The following is a 22,313-nucleotide window of genomic DNA, read 5'->3' on the forward strand; positions in this document are numbered from 1 at the left end:
ATCTGTATATATACATATAAATATAATGTCGATGATTAACTGCCCGCAGATTGAATATCCTGATTGCCACATTCGGGCACAGTATTGCAAAAAATATGCATCTATCTTTTCTCAGGATGGCACTGACAATATTTGAGTAGAGCACTTCATCATCACTCTCAGATGCCCTATCTTACTATCCTTCACAACCTTCTTGGACAATGACTCTTTACCCATTTACTTGTAACTGTTCAATAGTTAATTCTGGGAGTAGCCCAGAATTTCCATCTGGTAACAGTAATTATGAACGTTGGCCATTTTCATAAATCGGGATTCTTTCTGTTTTTTTTTGTTGTTGTTGTACAAGACCGGTTTCGTAACGTTTTGCACTGGTGCAGTGAGTAGCGTCTTTGATGTGCACGTGCTACCTTATATCACTTTTGCAAACCCTAAAATACAAGCAATTCTTTAGAATCCTGCTGCATCTCGGAGATGTCCTTTGAGCTAATCCTTGTGAACCACATTAGCATGTGAGCTTCTCAACGATGGTCTGGCCTCCATAGAGTTGCTGCAGTTTTAGGCTTTGGGAGTCCGGTATAATGTGACGAGGAGAACATTGGAGTTTCTCACAGACGCATCCCCATTTACTCCAATGCAAATTTACAGCATTTATTTAGGATTGTTAAGACATTTTAATTTGTTTACAAATGAATATAAACAGCACTTTAAAAGTGAAGATTGTTAAAAGGTTATACATGTTATCTCTAACTGTTCCTAAACAATCCCATAGTTTTCAAAATTCTTTTAGAGCATTGTAAATATTATTTTTTGTGAAAATGTAATTTATTTTACGAAAAACAATTAAAAAAAGTGTACATGTGTTTAAGGTTTTATTATTTGGGAACAATTCAAAAGTTCAGTTTGTTTTTCACAAACCCTGCCAACATTTTAACAATGTTATTTTGTAGAAGTTCTAGAAAGTTTGGATTGGTTGTTGGAAAGGATATTGTCCACAAGCAAGTTCAATGTTATTATATATCCTGAAAACACTACCTCAAATAGTACACAACTGATTGAGAGCTCAGAATGTTCCCTAATGTGGAGGCATCCTCCGATTCTCCTGTCGTTGGATCCTGCCATGGCAGCAGAAGGCGTTCCCTCTCAGAAATGCCGGAAGAGCATGTTACATGTATATTTCTAAGATTCCTATAATATATGCCTTCACATATTTATAGGTGGGAAGATAGCTAAATTCACACATACCTGTCAGAAGAATAGTCCAGGGTTTAACTCCAGAAATGTCTTGTTCTGCCTTTCATCCTTTTCATGGTCAATCAAATGGAGTACCATTGAGTTTGGATACATCATGTGGCTAAACACAATTCATTGTGTTGTGTGAGAAATGTAATTGTATGTAACCTTACCCTTAGACATTACTGCAGGTATGTATACCCGATGATCATATGTGGTAGCGTTTAAAAAAGGAACCACTGTTAATATGTCCAATAGACAGTGTGTTGCCAATGTAGCTCCATACATAAAAACGTGAAAATCCCTCAGATAGTGATAAACAGCTAATTCCAAAGGCAAGACATTTAAAATATGTTGGGTGGGCAGAGGTGAGCACCAGAAATCAAAATCCTGTTCATAATGAAATTACTGCAAGTTTAAATTATTTGTATTTTAAGGCTTCCTTGTAGAAGGAACTAAGGCAGTTGCACAGATGATTGAATTGATAATGGCCTCTTCCTGTCAGTTTACACAGTCTCTATGCTAATGTTCTCTAAAAAGGCTGAACATATTGCATTCAGAATGCGTTGTGTGTAAAGTGGGCATTTCCTTTCATGACCCGACCCACAATCCATTTTGAGTAGTTACTAAATAATGGCACACACATGTTATGTTGTGCCTAGGTTTGTTATCAAATTGAATACCAAGTTGCATGGGGCTGCTTGGGGTGAGAGATTATAGGCATAAAGTTTGACCTTCTCTTCCAAGTTGGGCAAAGTGAAGTTAAATGTCAAACCAACCACAGTTTGAACTGCAAAGTGATAGGGTTATTGATATTGAAAACACCAGATATTTTAAGTTGGTGCGTATCATTGGGGGTAATATGTGATTTATGAGCAAATAAGCCTTTACCTTCAAGCCAGAGACGTTTGATAATACTGATGAAAACATTATAGGTGCTGATAAAGTGTTAATTGCACATGTTGAATTTACGTGTGTATGGAGAGTTATTCAACTGACAATGTATTCCAGAGCAAAGAGAGATTGAGGTTTGGAGCCGATATTCTGCACCAGAAAGGACTTCAGCATAAAATGATGCAAATAAGTGGCTAGAATTGTGAGAGAACCATTTTCAAAAAATGTAGAATAACTTTTCTGGATTTGCCAACCTTCAAAAGTATCAGTAGACCGTTCAGTGTCAGATTGTGTTTTTAATTCAGCTTTATTTAATTCTATTTTGTCCAATTCACTTGCATTGACATTAGCTTGTCTGCTGAATTTAAATATGCGCCCTGCTCATTATAACCTGGAACTGTAGATGCACAGGAAGTTCTTTCTTCTGTGTTCACTGGGCTGTCTTCAAGCCACTCCTTTACACTCGTTGCTCCAATGAGCTGCAAATTGACTTTGGGAAATTCTAGACTTTCGTTTAAATGGCTTGTGGTCGTGTCACTTGGCATAGACTCCGCCTCCATTATGGATTGGTTTAGTTGATGGCATCAGGAGCGTTACATGGAAAGGTTTATGAGTAAGTGCGCTGGAGCCTGCGGAAGAGTCCCCTGTGGGTTGAAAGCTGACAGGCAGCGCAGAGCTGTCTCTGGTCAGAAAAGGATTTCAAGGAAGGAATATGGGGAGCAGCCATGATTAAATTACAGCGGGTTGTTAGGTAAACCGTAAGCAATAAACGCGCTGTATATTTCCAGAATGCTGCAAACCTAAAATGGTGGATGGGGACCATAATCAAAGAACCTCATAGCTCATTTGTGCTGCACGTGAGTCAAGCACCACATCGCAAAAGTCTTTCTTTTTCAGGTAACAACCTGGCAAAGGCCAATCATATCGCTGCATGAGACATGATTGTCCCTCGCCAGGTACTAATAATTGTTGGTTTTTGGAGAACCTACTAAATTAGACCAGTTCCAGGGTTCTGCCAAGGCTGCCTTTAGATATGGCTCGGCCTCCTCAGCACAGTTTTCAGTTGTACTAGTCTCATCCTGGTCAATTATCTGATTAATGTGCTGTTGTCAGGCCATCGTTGCCAAAGTAGAAACATTACTGTGAGAGATTAATTTTCAGCATTCAGGCTTTTTCGTTTATAAAGCAATGCGGAGTCAGGTTTGGTTCAGGTGGCTTGACTGAAAGTGAACCAATCGAAACCCTATGGTAAGGGCCTAATGATTTTGTGACTTCCAGTGCAAATTAACAAAAATATACTTACCTTCCAGCAAGTGACATTTCTGGACCAATTATTCGAATTTACAAGGCTATATTATTAAACACAAGATCATTGTGAATACTTGAAGCTGGATGGAATTCTTTCACATAGCACTGTAGCCTTTCTAGTGGTAGAGACAATATGGGTTCTTCTTATCCTTAATGGAGTTATGCATTCACTTGTCCCTCTTGCATATGGAGCAGGCATCCATTACATACTGTGACCACGTAATGTTGAACAAGTCATTTTAAGATTGAAACAATTTCTCACTTCAGCTCTAAGGGTCTGCATGGTTGTGCCAGGTCCCTGTAGCATCACTGTGCATGTTATGTTATCTTGCTTTTGTATAGCATCTCCTGCCAAAGTTTATGGCGTTAAAGTGCTTTGCTTGTCAGAGAAGCAAATGTGGAGTATTGTGGACCATGCAGAAGTGATAGGGAGAAGCAAAGTCGGGTAGATAGCTGAGATGCGGCTGAGGGATAGTTAAAATGCACAGCAAGGCATGAGAATGAAGAGATGGAGCCACGTTTACAACTGTACCGAATATATCATGGGACTCGACTTTATTCTATGGGGGACAGTGCCAAGAGTAGAGATGGCTTGAAAAGGTGTTTGCTGCACCGGGGGTGGGAGGGTACGTCTGGAATGTACTCGCTGCATGATGAGTCTGGACATGTTGAAGCCATTCCCAGGAAAACACAGGTAGCAAAAAAATAAGCTCATCTTTTTGGGTTTGCTCGTTTGTCTCATGGTTACCAAAAGCCTAGGTTTGTGCTGAAGGACACAAATCCTGTCTCTGGGCAGACCTCTTCGCCTTGTTAGACACTTAGAAAGAAAACAGAACATACAGTGCTATTTATGATTGCAGTGGATTGCAGAGAAAAAGTAAAAAAAAGAAGCACTTCCTGCCGTCGTTCTCTGCTCTCTGCGTCTCTGACACTAATGAAGCACACGCTGCTGTAATAAAAGTTACCAGCAGGTGGCTTTTGCTTTATTAGTGCCACGAGGGCAGAGATTAACTCAAGCACAAGAGGCTCGTCCATTTCACAAAATTGACACCTCCTAGTACTTGGTATTAAAGGGGTTTAAACATTATTTGTGTAACATTTTACATAGGAAATGTTATTAAAAAGATCTTTATTATATATTTTTTATTATTGCCAATATTTTAAGACCATAAACATTTCGACCTCACTATTCCTTTAAGGTAATGGTTATATTGGTGTGCGACGCAGAAATCCTTTTGGGCTGAGACTGGGTGCTTTTGGGCGTTAATGTACATAATCCAGCCTTTAACAAGCTTTTTCAACCTTGGCTGCAGTTACTTTGTACTGTTAATAGAGGCCATGATGCGAATGTTAGGAAAAAACAGGGTTGTATGGTCTAGTTACCAGATTAGATTTCCAGGTTTACTTTCTTTGTATGTGTGTGTGTTTTTTAGGGGTTGCTACCTGCTGTCTTATGACTGCTTCAAAAGTTCTTGACGATGGTCTGGAGGGTTGCCCCGAGCAATGCCAGTGGTTAAGATTCAATCTAAACCTTCCAGCCATCACCTCTTTGTTTTTGCTTTGTCACCCCGAGTGGGACGGGTATGCCCAGACGTGGGTCCCGTGCCTGCTGGGCCTAGAGACCCAAGCTACTCCTCACTGATGAGCCCCAACAAGGGTGAATCATGTTTGGGGATGCTTTTGGTCTCGTGCAGAAGGGATGTGACCTAGCAGTTCGGGCTGGACTTCCCCTTTTGGGGTGGGGCCAAGCCTGATTTGCATATGGTTTTTCCCCTTCTGTAATGGCTTGGCAGGTGAAGAACGATGGTCTGGAGGGTTGCCCCGAGCAATGCCAGTGGTTAAGATTCAATCTAAACCTTCCAGCCATCACCTCTTTGTTTTTGCTTTGTCACCCGAGTGGGACGGGTATGCCCAGACGTGGGTCCCGTGCCTGCTGGGCCTAGAGACCCAAGCTACTCCTCACTGATGAGCCCCAACAAGGGTGAAACATGTTTGGGGATGCTTTTGGTCTCGTGCAGAAGGGATGTGACCTAGCAGTTCGGGCTGGACTTCCCCTTTTGGGGTTGGGCCAAGCCTGATTTGCATATGGTTTTTCCCCTTCTGTAATGGCTTGGCAGGCGAAGAACGATGGTCTGGAGGGTTGCCCCGAGCAATGCCAGTGGTTAAGATTCAATCTAAACCTTCCAGCCATCACCTCTTTGTTTTTGCTTTGTCACCCCGAGTGGGACGGGTATGCCCAGACGTGGGTCCCGTGCCTGCTGGGCCTAGAGACCCAAGCTACTCCTCACTGATGAACCCCAACAAGGGTGAAACATGTTTGGGGATGCTTTTGGTCTCGTGCAGAAGGGATGTGACCTAGCAGTTCGGGCTGGACTTCCCCTTTTGGGGTGGGGCCAAGCCTGATTTGCATATGGTTTTTCCCCTTCTGTAATGGCTTGGCAGGCAAAGAACGATGGTCTGGAGGGTTGCCCCGAGCAATGCCAGTGGTTAAGATTCAATCTAAACCTTCCAGCCATCACCTCTTTGTTTTTGCTTTGTCACCCCTAGTGGGATGGGTATGCCCAGACGTGGGTCCCGTGCCTGCTGGGCCTAGAGACCCAAGCTACTCCTCACTGATGAGCCCCAACAAGGGTGAAACATGTTTGGGGATGCTTTTGGTCTCGTGCAGAAGGGATGTGACCTAGCAGTTCGGGCTGGACTTCCCCTTTTGGGGTGGGGCCAAGCCTGATTTGCATATGGTTTTTCCCCTTCTGTAATGGCTTGGCAGGCGAAGAACGATGGTCTGGAGGGTTGCCCCGAGCAATGCCAGTGGTTAAGATTCAATCTAAACCTTCCAGCCATCACCTCTTTGTTTTTGCTTTGTCACCCCGAGTGGGACGGGTATGCCCAGACGTGGGTCCCGTGCCTGCTGGGCCTAGAGACCCAAGCTACTCCTCACTGATGAGCCCCAACAAGGGTGAAACATGTTTGGGGATGCTTTTGGTCTCTTGCAGAAGGGATGTGACCTAGCAGTTCGGGCTGGACTTCCCCTTTTGGGGTGGGGCCAAGCCTGATTTGCATATGGTTTTTCCCCTTCTGTAATGGCTTGGCAGGCGAAGAACGATGGTCTGGAGGGTTGCCCCGAGCAATGCCAGTGGTTAAGATTCAATCTAAACCTTCCAGCCATCACCTCTTTGTTTTTGCTCAAAAGTTCTTGAAACATTTAAAGAAAAACATTCTAAAGAAACCTCTATGACCGAACCAGCTAGTATAAAATGAAACTGACGACATATTCTCCACCTGTACATGCAGTAGCACTCGGGTACATTCTAGGTAATGTGCATGTAGCTTTGGGGGTAAAAAAAACACATGTTTCTACAGCTTATAAAAGGACATGGCGTAGCATAACATAACACAGTGTATCATACCAAACCTAATTCATTGCAGCACTTCAAAACAGGGCAGTGCATATAGCTAAGTGCAAGCACATAGCAAATCAACACCCACACACACACGTACAGCTCCAGACCCACCATCTAATGTTATTGGGTTGACTGATTTCAAGATGAAATGGCTGCTCTTTTGTAGGTCAAGGCCCTGGGCCTTTAAAGGCAAGGAACCCCATCCCTCTCACCCTTCCTTCACTCTGCCCTGTCTTAAGAAGCATCATTTTCCCTTCAAATTTGTTACAATGAAGCCTGGCTCATCCATTGCCTAGAATCTGTCTAAAAATGATAACGTATGACATGGTTTTGGTCCCACATACAGTGAATTGCTATATAGTGTAAATGGAGTGGCTCAGCGCGAATTGGCAAAATGCTAAAAGCCTTTCATCTGGAGTTCTACTTGTCAGAATCTCAATATTGGCCTGTAACATGTATGAGAGCTACGTGAAATCGGCCCAAGCCCTATACCCAGTAGCCATGTTATGCCTAACTGGGCATATGTCTGTTCACACTCCTAAAACAACCACCAATGATTTGTTGAATCTGGATAAATAATTGGCTTGGGGAGCAATAAACTGACCGGTAGGGGAAATAAAATGCTAAATGGGGCAAGAGATTTCTTCAGTTCCTAATTCCATGAGAGAAAACCTAGTGGAGTAGGTAAATAACACATTGCCAGCTGAAATGTGGAGAAAGTAAAGTCCTGCTATTTCAACATATGCACAGTAGGCACAATGGTTCCTTACAACCTCCCAATCCTCCTACACCACTATATATGAAGCTAGCTTCTGAGTACAAGTTTTGTGTTTTTCCTTAAAGTGGAGTTGGCCTTTAATAGCCGAATTTGACTGCTCATCAAAACAAAACTTTTCAAAGTTAGAAACACTTATCTATTAACTGATGTTATTAAGTTTGTGGCTCAGTTTGTGGCATGATGCGGTCTGCCTTCATTTATATTAGATAACTGCCATGGCACTCTTGCCTGATAGAGCAGTCTTTTATTTATATCTGCCAGCATGCCTTTTTATTCTGAAGGGGACACTGTTCCTTTACATACAGTTGTGTCATGCTACAATATGGATCTTTGAAAAGAAGAGCTGCCTGGTGGTAGTCCTTTACACAAACCTACCTTGCTCAGTGCCCTCTATGCCATAGACATGAGGCACTGGTAAATACACTGTGTATTGTGTGCAAACACCAAAGAAAGCCTTGGTTTGCACTATTGTTATTTTAATTGTTCTGTCACCAGATTATTTAGCAACCTTTTGAATAATTGTCCTCTGTTAGATTCCTGAACAGTCTGCCTTCCCCAGAGGAAAAGGGTATGCTAGTGGTGACCTGATGCTGATGTGTAAACCTACAGTCAATACTGTTCTGTGTAGGGTCCCCTCCCTTGTTTCATTGGGAACATCATGTCTTATTCCTGAGCATTTATTTCTGCTCTGTGAGTGTAGTAGTCTTGGGTCCCTTCAATCAAATTAAATTGACTAAATCAAGATTAAAGTACAATCAACGACCAGGACTGGAATAAAGTGCCTCCTGTAACATAAATCCACCTGATCACCTTACTTGTGAGGCACAGCAGACACACAGCAGGTACACACAGCAGGCACACACAGCAGGCACACACGACAGACAGACACACATCCCCGACAGACAGACACACACCCTCTCTGTATGGACTGATTGCTGGAGAAGGCATCTGCACGTTGAGTGGTTTTGGTAATCAAAGCAATTGCTGCTGAATTCCCTGCTGATCCCCCATAAAATATCTTGCTTGTGACCCCTCCAGATCTCCACCGTTTTAGTAGAAAAGAGGGAGTAAAACTGGGAGCTAAACAATATAAAGGCAGGGGACCACGGTCCGACTAATCCTGAAAGGTCAGCTCACAGGGATAATGCATGCAGTGTTTTAATGTACTAAGGCATTTTATTTGATATGTTTTGCAGAGTTAATACATTGATTTATATTTTGAAATTAAGCTTGTACATGTTGTTGGAATGAAAGACTGATTTCAATTCTCCTATCCGTCAGGACTGTGGAGCCAGCTTCCACAGACTGGGAGAATGGGGGGAATGTGGGACCCGGCCCATACCGCTCCATGGGCATTCCCTACAGCAGAGAGTGAGTACAGTGATTTCAGATAATTGTAGGCATAACTGGATGAGAGAGGCGTTTATGTCCTAATGGCTGGCTGGGACCTTGGAAAAGTCATGGGGTGGGAAACATTTAATCTACAATGTACAGGGTCATAGCGTGATGGTAAGGTAGACTTTTAATCCATTTCTTGCCCTAGCAAGTTACGTGTATGGATAAATGAATTAATAGGTAGGCAATCCCTCTACATTGTAGAGCAGGATACAGTTCTCTTGTTCCTGGTTTATGTTTCATGGGGACCCCAAACAGTGCTCAAAATCTTTTAAGACACGTAAAGACCACTGGTAGTGTGACCTGTGAGATGTATACACAGGAAGTGGGGATGTAATACAAGTAAATGAGGGCGTTTGGTTACACAGTAGTAATTGATACGGCGTAGACCCCCTCGCATCCCTAATCCGGGACATGAAGTATTGTGTGATACTCGCTTCTTAATCGCAGGAAATCTGCTGTTGATACGACTGTTTCAGTTTGTGTAGTTCTTTGCACTATGGCACCTAAGCACGCTCTTCAAATTTTGCAGTGACATGCGCTGGAACAAAGGGACTATTTTGAAGGCTTCCGTAGACTACATCCGTAAACTGCAAAGAGAACAGCAACGCACACGAGAGCTTGAGAACAAACAGAAGAAACTGGAGCACGCAAACCGGCATCTGCTGCTTCGAATACAGGTTTGCTGATGCATCCATTTTTTTTTGTGTGAAATGCAGTGATATAAATAACTCTTCTGCTGCTAGTAATAAAGCCAAGTGAAAGGGTGTTAATTTGTTCATAAAGCTTCCATGCCTGGTGGAGATATGGTGTGCATCGTGCAGAGGTGTGATTGTATCCGGTGGCCACAGCTGGTGCCGGTAGGCATTGCGCAATCTCTGTGGCATCCCAATGGTAGTCACAGCGTGCCTTCACAAAAGGTTCCGCTGTGGAGTTTCTTTTCAGAGATTCTGAAGCTAATAATATAATTGTGATTTTAGCTCACTTTTCATGATAAATTTGCCTTGAAGAGTTCGAAGTGAAAATCCGCCACTGTTCCCTCATTTTCTTTGTCATCCGGAGCTTTGTTCCCGGGACACTGGCATAGGGCATATTTGTTTTTTGCTTACCCCTAGTGGGGATTGTAACCTGGACCCTTCTGGGAGAGAGTCCCATCTTGCTGAGTTACCTTGCAGGCTCTAATTTACGTTTATTTCAATAACCTGCTTGGGACATAGCACGAATTCCCAAGCCGTCACATAGTCCTGCACCAAGTGATCAGCGTTCAGCGTCTGGGTTAAAGCATAATTAACATGGATTTGCTGCAGGCAGAGATGTGTTTGCGCATGTAGTGGGTGGGTGTCGGCGTTGGTATACTCCTTGGCGTGCCCTTTAAAAGTTGCAAATGGTGGGCGATTAGATGAGAGAGGGTCCATACAACTGCATGCTGTGGTGGACAATGGCTGAAAGGGATGGATGTGGTCTAAGATAGATTTTCTTTCAATGTGTTTCTCTCAGTCTTGTTAGTACAGTTGTAAAACAAAGTGTTGGGGATGGAGTGTAGGGGAGGCAGGACCTAGGTATGGGGTTGTATTGGGGAAGGGGAGTGTAAGGGTGGATATGGGGTCGGTGGGAGGCAAAGGCGGGTGAGGGCACCGAAGAAAGGACAATAGTTCCACTACGTTTTTTGTACACTTTGACCCCTGTGTTTGTGTTCTCGAGTGCATGTGTCCAACTCATTAAAGGGGCTAATCCAAAAATAGTTGGTTGCCGAAACCACCCGCAGCCACATACGTTTTTTAAATTTACACACGAGTAAATTATGTCTGATTCACAAAGGAAAATATTCGTGCTGCTGTCTCGCTTTTCCCCGACCCGTTGTAATTTGGCCCTACTGTTTTTCTCGTGAGAAACCTGCACACCCAAAGACGTTAAAAGTGCTTGAGAGGGTAAGCAGGTGAAATTGTGTTAAGTCGTCCTTCTATATTTAGCGATTCCACATCGTGAAAAGAAAAGCGATTCAGCGATAGTTATGATTTTGTCAATTAAAAGTACTTACAGCGCATAAACTATCTTTCTGTGCAATAATTTAAGTTGGCTCTGAAAATCACACTATGCAATTTCAAACATAGTATAACCCTTTCCTCAGTCTGCTTTTCTATCAGAATAAACCCTGAGGGCAGCATTACAAAAAACGTTGCATCAATGCAAGGTCAATTAGCCCTGTGGCAAAAAAGTGCCAAAGTGCAAAATAAAATCTTTCAATGCATTTTATGCAACAGGGCAATGTTTTGAACCTTGTCCCAGTCCTGCGTCTTGGTGCATAATGTCTGCCCTGGTGCTATTTACACTCCCACCAGTGCAAGGTTTATGTAATATCACCATTACTGTTAAAAATACAGACTGAAGACTTTCCCCTGGATCGTCATTCCTGTTAATGGGCCTCTGGGTAAGATGGAGGTTTGATAGTACCACCCAAATGTGCAGAAGGCTTTCTTTTTTTTTTTTTTTTATAAAACATGGCAGTTCATCTTTGCCATTCAGTCTTCAGTGAATCCACAAGCATTGGTAATTGGTATCTTCTTTTGACACTTCCAACACTTGCACAGCAACCTTTTGCTGGACCACATTCCAGAATTTAACACTATTTCAGCAGATATTGTGCATAATAAACAGAAGGGCACAATAGTTAAACAAGAAGTGTTTTAATGGAGTACCAGTGCTGGTATGGTTTAGTGTCTTGAACACCAATAGAAAACAATGTCTCATTACAGCTGTACTTTGATACGTAAATACAATTTGAATTCTTCCTTCATCATTCAATCCTCTTATTGTAGCCATGAAACAATACATCCAATATATAGGACGTTTTTCCACATCAGTAGCAACAGTATACATGCTCCCTCCACACCATTATTTTATTTATTTTAAAATTTGTTTATTGGCATTTAACGTTTTCCAACATCATACAGTATATTGGCCGGAATCCTTGCTCAGATTATCCGACTCTTACGCAGAAGTTGTGCCTTCTTAAACAAACAACAACATACAAACAACAAATTAACAGTAACTGTCTCCATAGTAAAGGGGGGGTAACAGTTGTCAGGTTTCTGGAAAAGACAGGCGGTTGGGCGGCTGGTGGGAGTGGGCGAGTTCTTCTCTGGCCCCCATCTGGGGTGTTGTGGTCTAGGTGTCGGCATCTTAGTGGGTCGAATCGTCAGCTGGGTGACTTGTTCAGGGGGGTTTAGCGTCCGAGGAGCGGGACAATCTAGACATGGTGTCCTTCCAAGCTGCTAGGGCCATGCTCGAGTCATCACCATTATATCAACAACTGCTCTTACCGGACCAACTTGCATTCTACACAACCACCTTCGATGCACCATCTCAGCCTGACCCAGGAGTGTGCATCCCTGCTTCATACCCCAGAGTCTTGTACTTTATGAATACACCTTTATTCATAAGTAGGCAGCATAGCCAGGATATAGCTGATATGATTAGCCGATTCAACTTGACCACCAAGTTCTAATTAAAACATGTTGGGAAATGAAGAGGTTAACACATGTATAGGCACTGCCGTGGCTGTGCTCACTCAAACAAAGCAGCATCCAGAATGTCCTCAGTTCCTTTTTTGGAACGAGTGTTGATTGCCTTTGATTCATTAGAAGCCTGTTAATTGAGCAGAGCACACACCATAGACTGGGATTCAGAGTGGATTCAGTCTGATATATGCATCCCTCTTTTTTGCCACACCCTTGCCCTTAAGAGTTTGTTGTTCAGCAGATCAGTTAATCTAATCATATATTGATCAACTATCATAAACCTAATCTGTCATCCAATTTAAAGTAATACACATGTATTTTCATTGTGTTTTTAAAGCTCTGAACACTACTCCAAGAACCTTTTATTTTGTGTAACACCGAATTGTGTAAATGTACACAACATGTTGTGATTATGAATTGCCATTTGGCCACGTTCTTGCATTCTCATGGGGTGAGGGAAGTTGTAATTCCGAGACCCCTGTACATCTTCCCAAAGTATATGGATTACATTGGTCGACCCTATCTGTAACCAGCAATTTCTACCAAGCCACGAAGATGGCAGGTGTCAAGGACCGGCTGTTCGTATCTGACAAATGTACAGCGAAACCGACACTGTCTGTGAATCTTAAATCTTCCAGACCTCAATAGAACATCAACTTCAGTGATATGGCATTACATTTCAATCTACATTCAAATAAAACCTCAAAGTCTTTTAATAAGTATTCAACTTGCTTATTCTATTATTCTGACATGTGTCTCTTTGGTTTCTTTTTATAGGAGCTTGAAATGCAAGCCAGAGCACACGGGATTTCAGTTATGCCTTCCGCCGGCCTTTCATCTTCGGATCTCGTGAACCGTGTCATTAAGCAGGAGTCCATCTTAGACAGTTGCAGCCAAGAGGTTTTGCAGCACCATCCAGACCTTTCCTGCACCACAACCCTTGATCTCACAGATGGAACCATCACTTTCAGTAACAACCTCCGGCACATGACTGACTCTACTAATGTCTACAGCATACCTGCAAAGATGAGGTCTAAACTGGAAGACATGTTGATGGACGATACACACTCCCCTACAGTGGCTGACCCACTCCTCTCTTCCCTGTCCCCTGGTGCTTCGAAAGCAAGCAGCAGGAGAAGCAGTATGAGCATGGAGGACACGGATCATACGTGTTAGCAAAGGCATATTGGCATGGCCATGTACAGACTGCTATATATTTTGATCAGTAGATGAAATTACTTCACAGATCTCTTGAAAAGTCTCTTCTTTCATCTGTAGCCCAGTGTTCATACATCTATGAAAATGCTATGAACAGATGCAGGTATTCTATTTTGGACTCTCTGTACCTCCAAAGCATTTTTCATAAAACGTGAACATGTGAAATTCTTTCATGATGAACTTGAGCATCCAGCACAGTTGGTTGGAAGAAATGACATCGCAAATCAAACGAGGTGTTTGCTTCTGTGCAAGATCTGCTTGATGTGTTGCCTACTGTTATATCCTTGGAAGTGAATGTAAAGAAACCAAAAAAACTATTGACTTGGAAAAATGTGTTAAATTCACACGCTGTCTTCAAGATGCAGAAAAAGCTGGCAACTAGTGTTCTGGATGCTTCTCGGAAAGCGCAGTTCTTAATCGATACAGGATAAAAGCGGTTGTGCAATTTTTCACCTCTATGTTTTAGCTATCTGTAATGATTATTTTGCTATTTTCCCCAACCCAAACTAGCAAACTATATGCACAGCTATATGGTAATCTCTCTGGGCAATGGGGCTGTTGCATCGTCATTGTTGGCGTGATTAATGAACTTGCTGCAAAGAGCCATGTGGTTTCCAATTCAGAGCCTAATATAACATCAATGAGATGCGAAAGGGGGAAACGTTTTTTGTCAACTCCTTGCAGGTTTGCTTACATTAAAGCTGTTCACATGGTGACCTTGGCACAAAGACGCTATGTTGAGGGTGCAGAATTTGGGAAGACGATCACAGCATCCCAAAGCTGACCCTTGGCTTTGTTTTAGGAGAAATGGTTTGACACGTTGTTGGATCTATAAGAAAGCAGGACCACTAACATATGGGATAATTAAACCTAAAAGGCTTCAGTATTTTGTAGTAAGATACAAACATCGCAATTCCTTTAGTTAGTTTGGTACTTCGTATGCAGAGTACCAAATAGAAACACAGTGTTTTAGTTGTCTCCCATACTAAATTGGACCATCGTACGCAGGTTAGTGTGAACGATTATGATAGTCTTTATAATATTACAAATCGATTTCCAGTTTGAAAGCTTTTGGTGAAAAATTAATTATTTAAACGGAAAAGTGCAAACAACTTCTAGGTCACAAGGAAGTCACTCCTGATACTGTAACCCTATTGGGTATTTATTTTGAAAACTGTTTGTTGTAAAAAGTATAAACACTTATTTTTAGTTATATGACTGGCAAAGGGTCCTAAACCTAGGATTTGTGCCATAATCTTAGCCAAAACTTTGAGGACTGAAGTTAAAGTAAGATATTTTATTTAGACACAGACTATTGTGGAGGCAAGATTGATGAATTCATTTCCCAACAAATAGTTGGATTAAAAATACATATGGTGAAAGGCACATTTTCAAACATATTCTTTGTCCTAAATTGTTTGACCCTTTGTTATTTCAACTATTTTTATTTAAAAAAAAACCTAAATCCGTAGAAAGACATGGGGTTATGTTCACATAGGTCAATATATCCTAACTCGGCATGTGTATGTTCTGAAGACATAAAACTCAACATGCTGTGCATTCTTGCCCCATTGTTTTGTAAATTTGGTATCTGTTTGTTTATATTTAATTGTTGTATGGTACATTTTTATTTCTTTTATGTTGATGTATTTCATTGGCATTTATATTTCAGTCACAGCATTAAACAACTGCAACTAAAATTACAGGAGACCTATGCACAGTTTCTAAATATTCAGGTGAAGATGATTATTCAATTTGTTCATTTTATAGAAGTACTCCACTTTTATATTTTCATAGAAGTGACTTCTGCTAACTTTGAAGGGCATTCAATTATGTAATATTTATTGGAACGACGCTACGCTCATTTGCATTCCAAAAAGGTAATGCCCTTTAAGGCCTTCCAGTGAACCAAAAGGCTGCAGAGACTGGCTTCTGAAACCCCAGGGGATATTAATGATTTTGATTTGAATAGAAGTAGGAATGTAATCGAATCTGCTTATAAACCACAACAATGTATAAAACCCGGACCTAAGGTGCATATTTGAAGATTAACAATTGCAACCGTTCCTTACCCTGTATTGATTTTAAAGTACGTTTCAGACAATTTTTCAGAGACTATTTGAGAAGCTGCCATGCTATATGTCTGGCCATTTTGGTTATATTTTTATCAACATGTGCATCACAAATTACAACATTCAGTGTGCTTCTGATAGGTCTTTGAGGTAAAAACTCTGATATTTGACGTCTCTTGGGAGTATGGAAAGTATTGGGTACAGCCTGTGTGAATTAATGTGCGACAGTCTGCATATTTCACCTCACAATGTGAAGATTGGCAATATGTAAGGAATGTTTAAACTTTGTAACCACATGCTTCAGTAATTCTATAACGTACTTGAAAATGATTAATGGTCAAATAAGCGATACAGAATATAGCAGGTGCATAACTGGGATTTATTTTAGGAAAGAAAATGAAATATTTTGTATATTGTCGCAATATTACTTGGACATGTTTTTAAACTATTTTAAAGATATAGTTGACCTACATATGATAAAAAAATATTATACGCTTTTTAGAATTCGTTAATATTTATTTTGATGTGTGGCAGTACATTAAGGACTGCAATATGCTTGGAAACCAAATAACTGTGTAGTTATAGTATAGTATCGTGGAACTAGTTACAGTGTAATATCTAATCCAATGTAGACCTATGCAACAACAAAAAGTAGTCATTATATGATATTCCTAGGTGTCTTTACAGGGATGTTTTATGGTGTTACAAGCTAGGTGAATGGAGTACCCAGTAGCTATCTGCATTTAACTGGTATGTGACGGGTGTGCATATAGATTTCATTCAGAATGAAGTGCCTTAAACTTTATTAGTAGCCTTCTTAAGACTAGCACTGACTGAAGTGTGACGTAGGACACTGTTTGGGTTGTATTTATTGCACAGGATTGTAGCATTGTGCCTCATTAGAAAAAAGCAAGAGCTTCCAGTTTTCAAACTCCTATGCTTAAATCACCAATTTCTCTGTATTTTAGTGCAGAAGTGGCAATTGTTTTTTTTGTTTGCATATAAAGTTCGACTGCTAAAAAACAGACCTCCAAAAATGGCAATGCTGAAGTTTGACGACTCTTATGTTGACATTGTCTGCATTATTATAATAACCTACATTTCCACAAGTAGACCACAGTGAACTTTGCTAATACCTTAAAGAAAATATCTGATATATTTGTATTGAAAGAAGAAATTCGCCAAGCAGCTTTTAGATATGGAAAGAAACAGTCACTTCTAAGCAGAGCAATTTAGTGAATTCTGCAAATCCATAAAAAATAGTAGATTGCGAGAGTCCCTCCCACATGTATAAATTCAATTGACTATATGGAAATCCTAAACCAAACCGTGGTGGCACCACCCTCCATTTTCCACCCACTGTCCCCCTTCAAACAGGAACAATGAAAAACTCTTAACCAGTTCCAATTACAAGATCAAGTCAACGTGTGGAATGGGTGTTTCCAGGTATGTCAGCCTATTGCCTTCTCACTGTCGGTAGTCTCGCATTTCGAGATTGAAGGACAGCCCTGATATCTTGGGCACTTTGTTTTGTCCAGGATGTCAAAACTGATTACAAGAATATAAATGGTGAATAGAAATGGATACTAATGAGGTGGACCTGGCATAAACAGTCACCATTTTAAGAAGGAAAATGACGAATTCTGTGGCTAGTTTAGCTCACACATTTCACCTGCTGGGGTAAACACTTAATTGATATACGACTACTTGTGGCTGTTCGCCACAATAATTATCCTTTCAGGAATAACCATGTGTGTGGTAGACACATGTTTTGTGAGATACACATAAGAAAAAAAGCTATATTTTAAAGTGAAAAGCAAACATTTCAACTATTCTTCTGCCCAATGCGAGCCCATGAAACCCTTCTTATTGTTTTCATCCCAGAATCAGAATCAGAGTGCAGTCTGGTGAAGATATGAACTTTTGAAGGAAAAGCACAATTTATACATTTTTGTTATAGTGGATGGGTTTTCATATTTTGCCTCATATCATTGAAGTACGTTTTTACTCTCAAGAGATGCCCTCTTCCTCGTACTGTCGATCAACATTTACATTCAGATTGCATATGCATCACTGAGAAAAATGCAACTGCAAAAATCATTTCAGGACTTTCCTATGTGGTGTTCCTATAGACGCACAATGCACCTTGAAGTTGCACATTTTGGAGGTAAATCCCACTTTTGATATTTAACATGCTCCTATCTTTACGTTAATATATCAATCTGAGTGTTTGCCTTTGGTCATTAAAGACTAAAATATTTTGAATCCAAAGACCTTTTCACCGTTTGCCACATTTTCACCATGGGTGTTTCATGTTATCAGTATCCTTGCTCCTCGATTATCATTCAGGTTTTATGCTTCAGGCTCAGACATGAGGTTACATGTTCTTCCATCTGTTTAAAATACATGAACATTACATGTTAATTTGAGGGTTACATCAGTTTGCTTGATTTCTTCTTGGGTTTGAGTTCTGTGCAGCCAAGATATTAAAATATTTTTTTATGTAGTGTTTCTTGATAGATTGCTACCTCTTCTAGGTTCCATTATATGTGTTATCTGACCTGATGGCCAGGATCTGAACCGGTTTGCATGTTGCACACAAATGTCCGAGGCGAGTGCTTAATCGCTGAATTCTGTGGTTCGCCTTTTAAGGGTTGTGGTGTTTCAACTCAACTTTGAGGGCTTCAAATATGGGATTAAATCTAGAGCCTAGGTCAGGATTGCAAAATCATGGTTTAGTATTTGAAAGGTGATGTTTGGACCTGGAGGCTAAGGTCTTAGAACTCTAGGGGCGAAATCTCGAGGGTGAGGGTTTGGAACAGAATAGTGATGACTTGAAACTCAAGATTCAGAAGTTGTCAATTGAGTCTTAGGGTTTGGAACTCAAGTGTAAATACTCAGCCCAAAAAAATGTTTTCCATGCTCTTTATTGTTTCTAACTGGTGTTCGTAAGAGTTTAAAACTAAGGTTTTACTATCTTGCTTAAATTTGCCAGCTGAAGCATGACCACTGCAGCATTCCCTTTTCATAAAGAAGTAGAGAAAATGTAACTGAGCCATTCAAAAACCAAGTAGTGGCATTCACACATGATGGGTTGGTACAGTCCTTATTTAGAATGTGTTTACTAATCATTGAAAACGTAAATAATATGCCACACATTCAGGACCGAAGCTATGCCTTTCATTGAAACTGGTCTAGGACCTCTTATATAAAAACAATCTGTAAACATATAAACACACTGCAAGCATTGCCTAGAAGTTCTCTGAATATGTTTACGCTAGGAAAGCATCAGGTGGCAGTTAGAGGAGGAGTTCTGTCTTTTCCGGTGTTGTGATGGGATGGGGGGAGTGTAGTATGCCTTCATTAGCACACATTGGTTTTTAAGTGATTCAGGCAGATCCTAACCTTGGCGTATGCGCATAGCCCAACTTTCCACGCAGTTGATATGCAGTGGCAAAGGGTAATTCATACACAGGTTATCAAATGATACATGCAGAAGATCTTGCTGAACCAACTATTGTAAATCGTCTCCCTACTGGGTTCATTGCAGACTGTACTTTCTTTGATTGATTGGGTGCCTCTTCTGCATAAAACGTACTTTTTTAAACTATTGGAAAAATACCCTATTCTATTTGCCCTCTAAATTCTTTGATGTTGAGTTTCAGGAAACGCTCTGCCAATCGATCAGCATTACTGAAAGTCATATTGTAGATGTCGTCGTGCTGCGCAACCTATTTAAAATGCGTCCCCAAATATGCTGATGAAATAAAAGAACATGCTCTTGCAATAATGTGATTGGAGCAGCCTTGTATGGATGTTCATTATAAAGCTGGTTGCCCACAAACACAATAAGAAGCTAGAGGGATAGTAAAGGGCCCCACATCCAGACCAGCGACCACTTTCAAGGTTGAAGTGCTTACTGGGAACTAGCACATATCCAGTTAGATCAGACCTTCCTTTTACATATGAATTGTTCACAGTGGGGTTTAGGATTACAAGATATGGAATTAGTATCAAGTGCTATTCACTATAAGCAATCCTCAAATGAATTCACTGATCAGGAATCTGGCTGCAGAACATTTTCCTGAAGGGGCATATTTTAGAAACTATGCCTGTAATCCTCTCTAGTCGCTGAAAGGAACCAGATGAGACTGGGAAACATGCATTTCGTTTTTCCTTTGCTTTATCCTTCTAAACTCAAAAACCTATAGATCACTAAGTCACAGTTTTACACTCCTAGTGCTTCAAGTATGCTGCAAATTGTAAAAATATGGGCTATGCTAAAGAGCATTTGTTTTTAAAAGGAAACCGAATTATGGTCGAAATGACATGGGATACTTACAGCATGATGCACCTAGAAAGTACAGGTGGAGTAAATATGGGCTGCTAAATTAACCCATGCAGTACCTTATCTTTGCCCTACGCCATAAATATCTGATGCAGTCTCAACTCATATTAAGATGTTTCTAAAATGGGAGGTATTTGTTCTCTTGTAAACATGCTTAGGAGTCCTTACAGTGTTTTCATCATCGTCATAGAAACACTCCCACTCCTCCACAACCATAGTTCAACAGTGTTTTTTTAAAAATAAAACAAAACGATTATACTGGTGAATTTCTAAAGCAAAGCGCAAAATGGGATTTAGTCAGTCTCAGAGAAAGTGCAATAGTGCTGAAATGTGGGTTTCTTCCTCTTCTCTGTCCCCCTTTAGAATTTGCAGAGTAGATGCCTGCTTTAGACTTCTGGTTTAGGTATCTCATTCACAAAGTTCTTTCTTTCCCGGGCGTCTTGCACAATGTGCAGGTTTAGACACTTGCCAACCTGCTGATAAAAACGTAATGGTGTAGAAAACATATTTTAGGTTTCGTTATGCTTTGCAAAAAGGCCTTGATATTCCTAAGTCACTTTTGGATAGGTGAATTTTAAAACCTCGATGAAAAGGGAATGGAATACCAAGCTTTCTCACTTTGCCAAAATCAAGCAACCTGTTGTGCGACGAGATGTTACCTTAGTATTTTCAATTTGTGAAGTAAAATTTGTTCTACGTACTTGAGTGATTTATTGTAGGTTGTCTTCCATTAAATGTGGCAACGATCTGCGCTAAAATGACCTTATGAGAGCCTAGACAAGCACAAAGTAATGCACTTACCTGTTTGTTTTCTTTTTTACTTGGTGCACTTAGGAAATGTTCATGTTGTTTATACTAAATGATCATATATTTCTTGAATTAGTGATGACATAAAATACTTCCTCTTGCTATGATGCTTGGTGCTGTAATGCTCTTGGTATTCACTTGCTGCTACCTACAGCAATAATGTGTACATGGTCCGTAGAACTGTAGCATATGGATCAATAATGTTGTATGACATGACATACTTTGAATTGTGGCTCTTGATAGACTGATTAAACTTTGTGGTTTTTCAAATGTTCGGTGTATACCATTGTATTGGGGTGGAGAGTATATAGGGGTTTGTCTTTTCTGCAAGAGGGTTGGTTGCAACCTATTTTCCTGCATGCCAAACGCAACTTTGCAGACTCATTGATTATATTTTTGCAAATATGCACCTCGTTTGAAAAGGGGCACGTGTTTCTACATGGCTGCATCTGAAACAATTGTCTCGTTTCTGTGCCGCATATGAAGGCATAGGAATCAGATTCCAGTAACTTCATTCTTGGCATAATACACCAGCATACAGCTGGAAAGAAAGATTGGACATAGCTGGATCAGCCTACACCCTCACCCACACGGCTTTCGACTCTCCATCTGCTTCCACCAGCTTGTGCCTATTAATTGTATTTGGAATTTGTCCTTATAAAAATGTTTTTCAATTCTGAGCTGAAGAGTGTGCCTTTCCCTAGGTAACCTTTGTGGATGTTAATGTTGCAGCATTTTACATGCATTTAGGCAGTGCATACATTTTACAGGATTTAGGAAATGTGCATATTAAATTATAGACACATTTCTGCACCTTTCAATAGCAGTCGAAGGATTGCTACAGAGACCATTAACAGCCTGTATGTGATGTACTGAACCTATGGTCTAGCTTCTTCCAATGCTAACATGTGCGAACAGCTCCACCTTATTGCTAGCACTAGAATTCCACACATATGATATATGATATGATATGATAGTTTATTTATATAGCGCCTATACACAATGTGTTTCAAAGCGCTTCAAGGCAAGGGAGGGAACAAGATAAAATACAATGACATTCTTACAGGCCATGAACAGTAAGGATGTGAAATTAACTATCGTACTCTGCCTGACGACATTTCAGATAGTGCAAGAGCTAAGACATAGATAAGGAATGGAGGGAGAGAGTGGGAAGTGGCACTTGCATTTTCCACTGTAGTCTCTCTTTTTCTTAATTTGTTAATTGGTAGTTGAGTGCCCGTTTGTTTTAAGAGTTCATTTCTGTTTAAGTCTGTATGTATATGTTTGGAGTTTTGTGCACCGCAATCTCGCACAAGGTTCTACTTAAAAGGGCTTTTAATTTAC

The 22,313-nt window shown here is 40.7% G+C and overlaps 1 protein-coding gene across 7 annotated transcripts in view; it reads left to right on the plus strand.

Annotated features, from left to right (window-relative positions):
• MITF (melanocyte inducing transcription factor) overlaps positions 1-21,240 on the plus strand; it is a 937,190-nt gene extending 915,950 nt beyond the window's left edge. For 5 of the 7 annotated variants that reach the window (XM_069643815.1, XM_069643819.1, XM_069643816.1 and 2 more), the window contains 3 exons: positions 8,893-8,982; positions 9,539-9,686; positions 13,302-21,240. In XM_069643815.1, coding sequence (XP_069499916.1) covers positions 8,893-8,982; positions 9,539-9,686; positions 13,302-13,700 — 637 coding nt within the window. In that variant the 3' untranslated portion in view covers positions 13,701-21,240. The remainder of the gene's footprint in view (positions 1-8,892; positions 8,983-9,538; positions 9,687-13,301) is intronic. The other 2 variants (XM_069643820.1, XM_069643822.1) reach the window with 1 other exon arrangement.
• Positions 21,241-22,313: the final 1,073 nt, after the last annotated feature.

Source organism: Ambystoma mexicanum, chromosome 2p (genome assembly GCF_040938575.1).
Source record: "Ambystoma mexicanum isolate Mex_15411 chromosome 2p, UKY_AmexF1_1, whole genome shotgun sequence".
In the NCBI taxonomy this organism is placed as follows: domain Eukaryota; kingdom Metazoa; phylum Chordata; class Amphibia; order Caudata; family Ambystomatidae; genus Ambystoma; species Ambystoma mexicanum.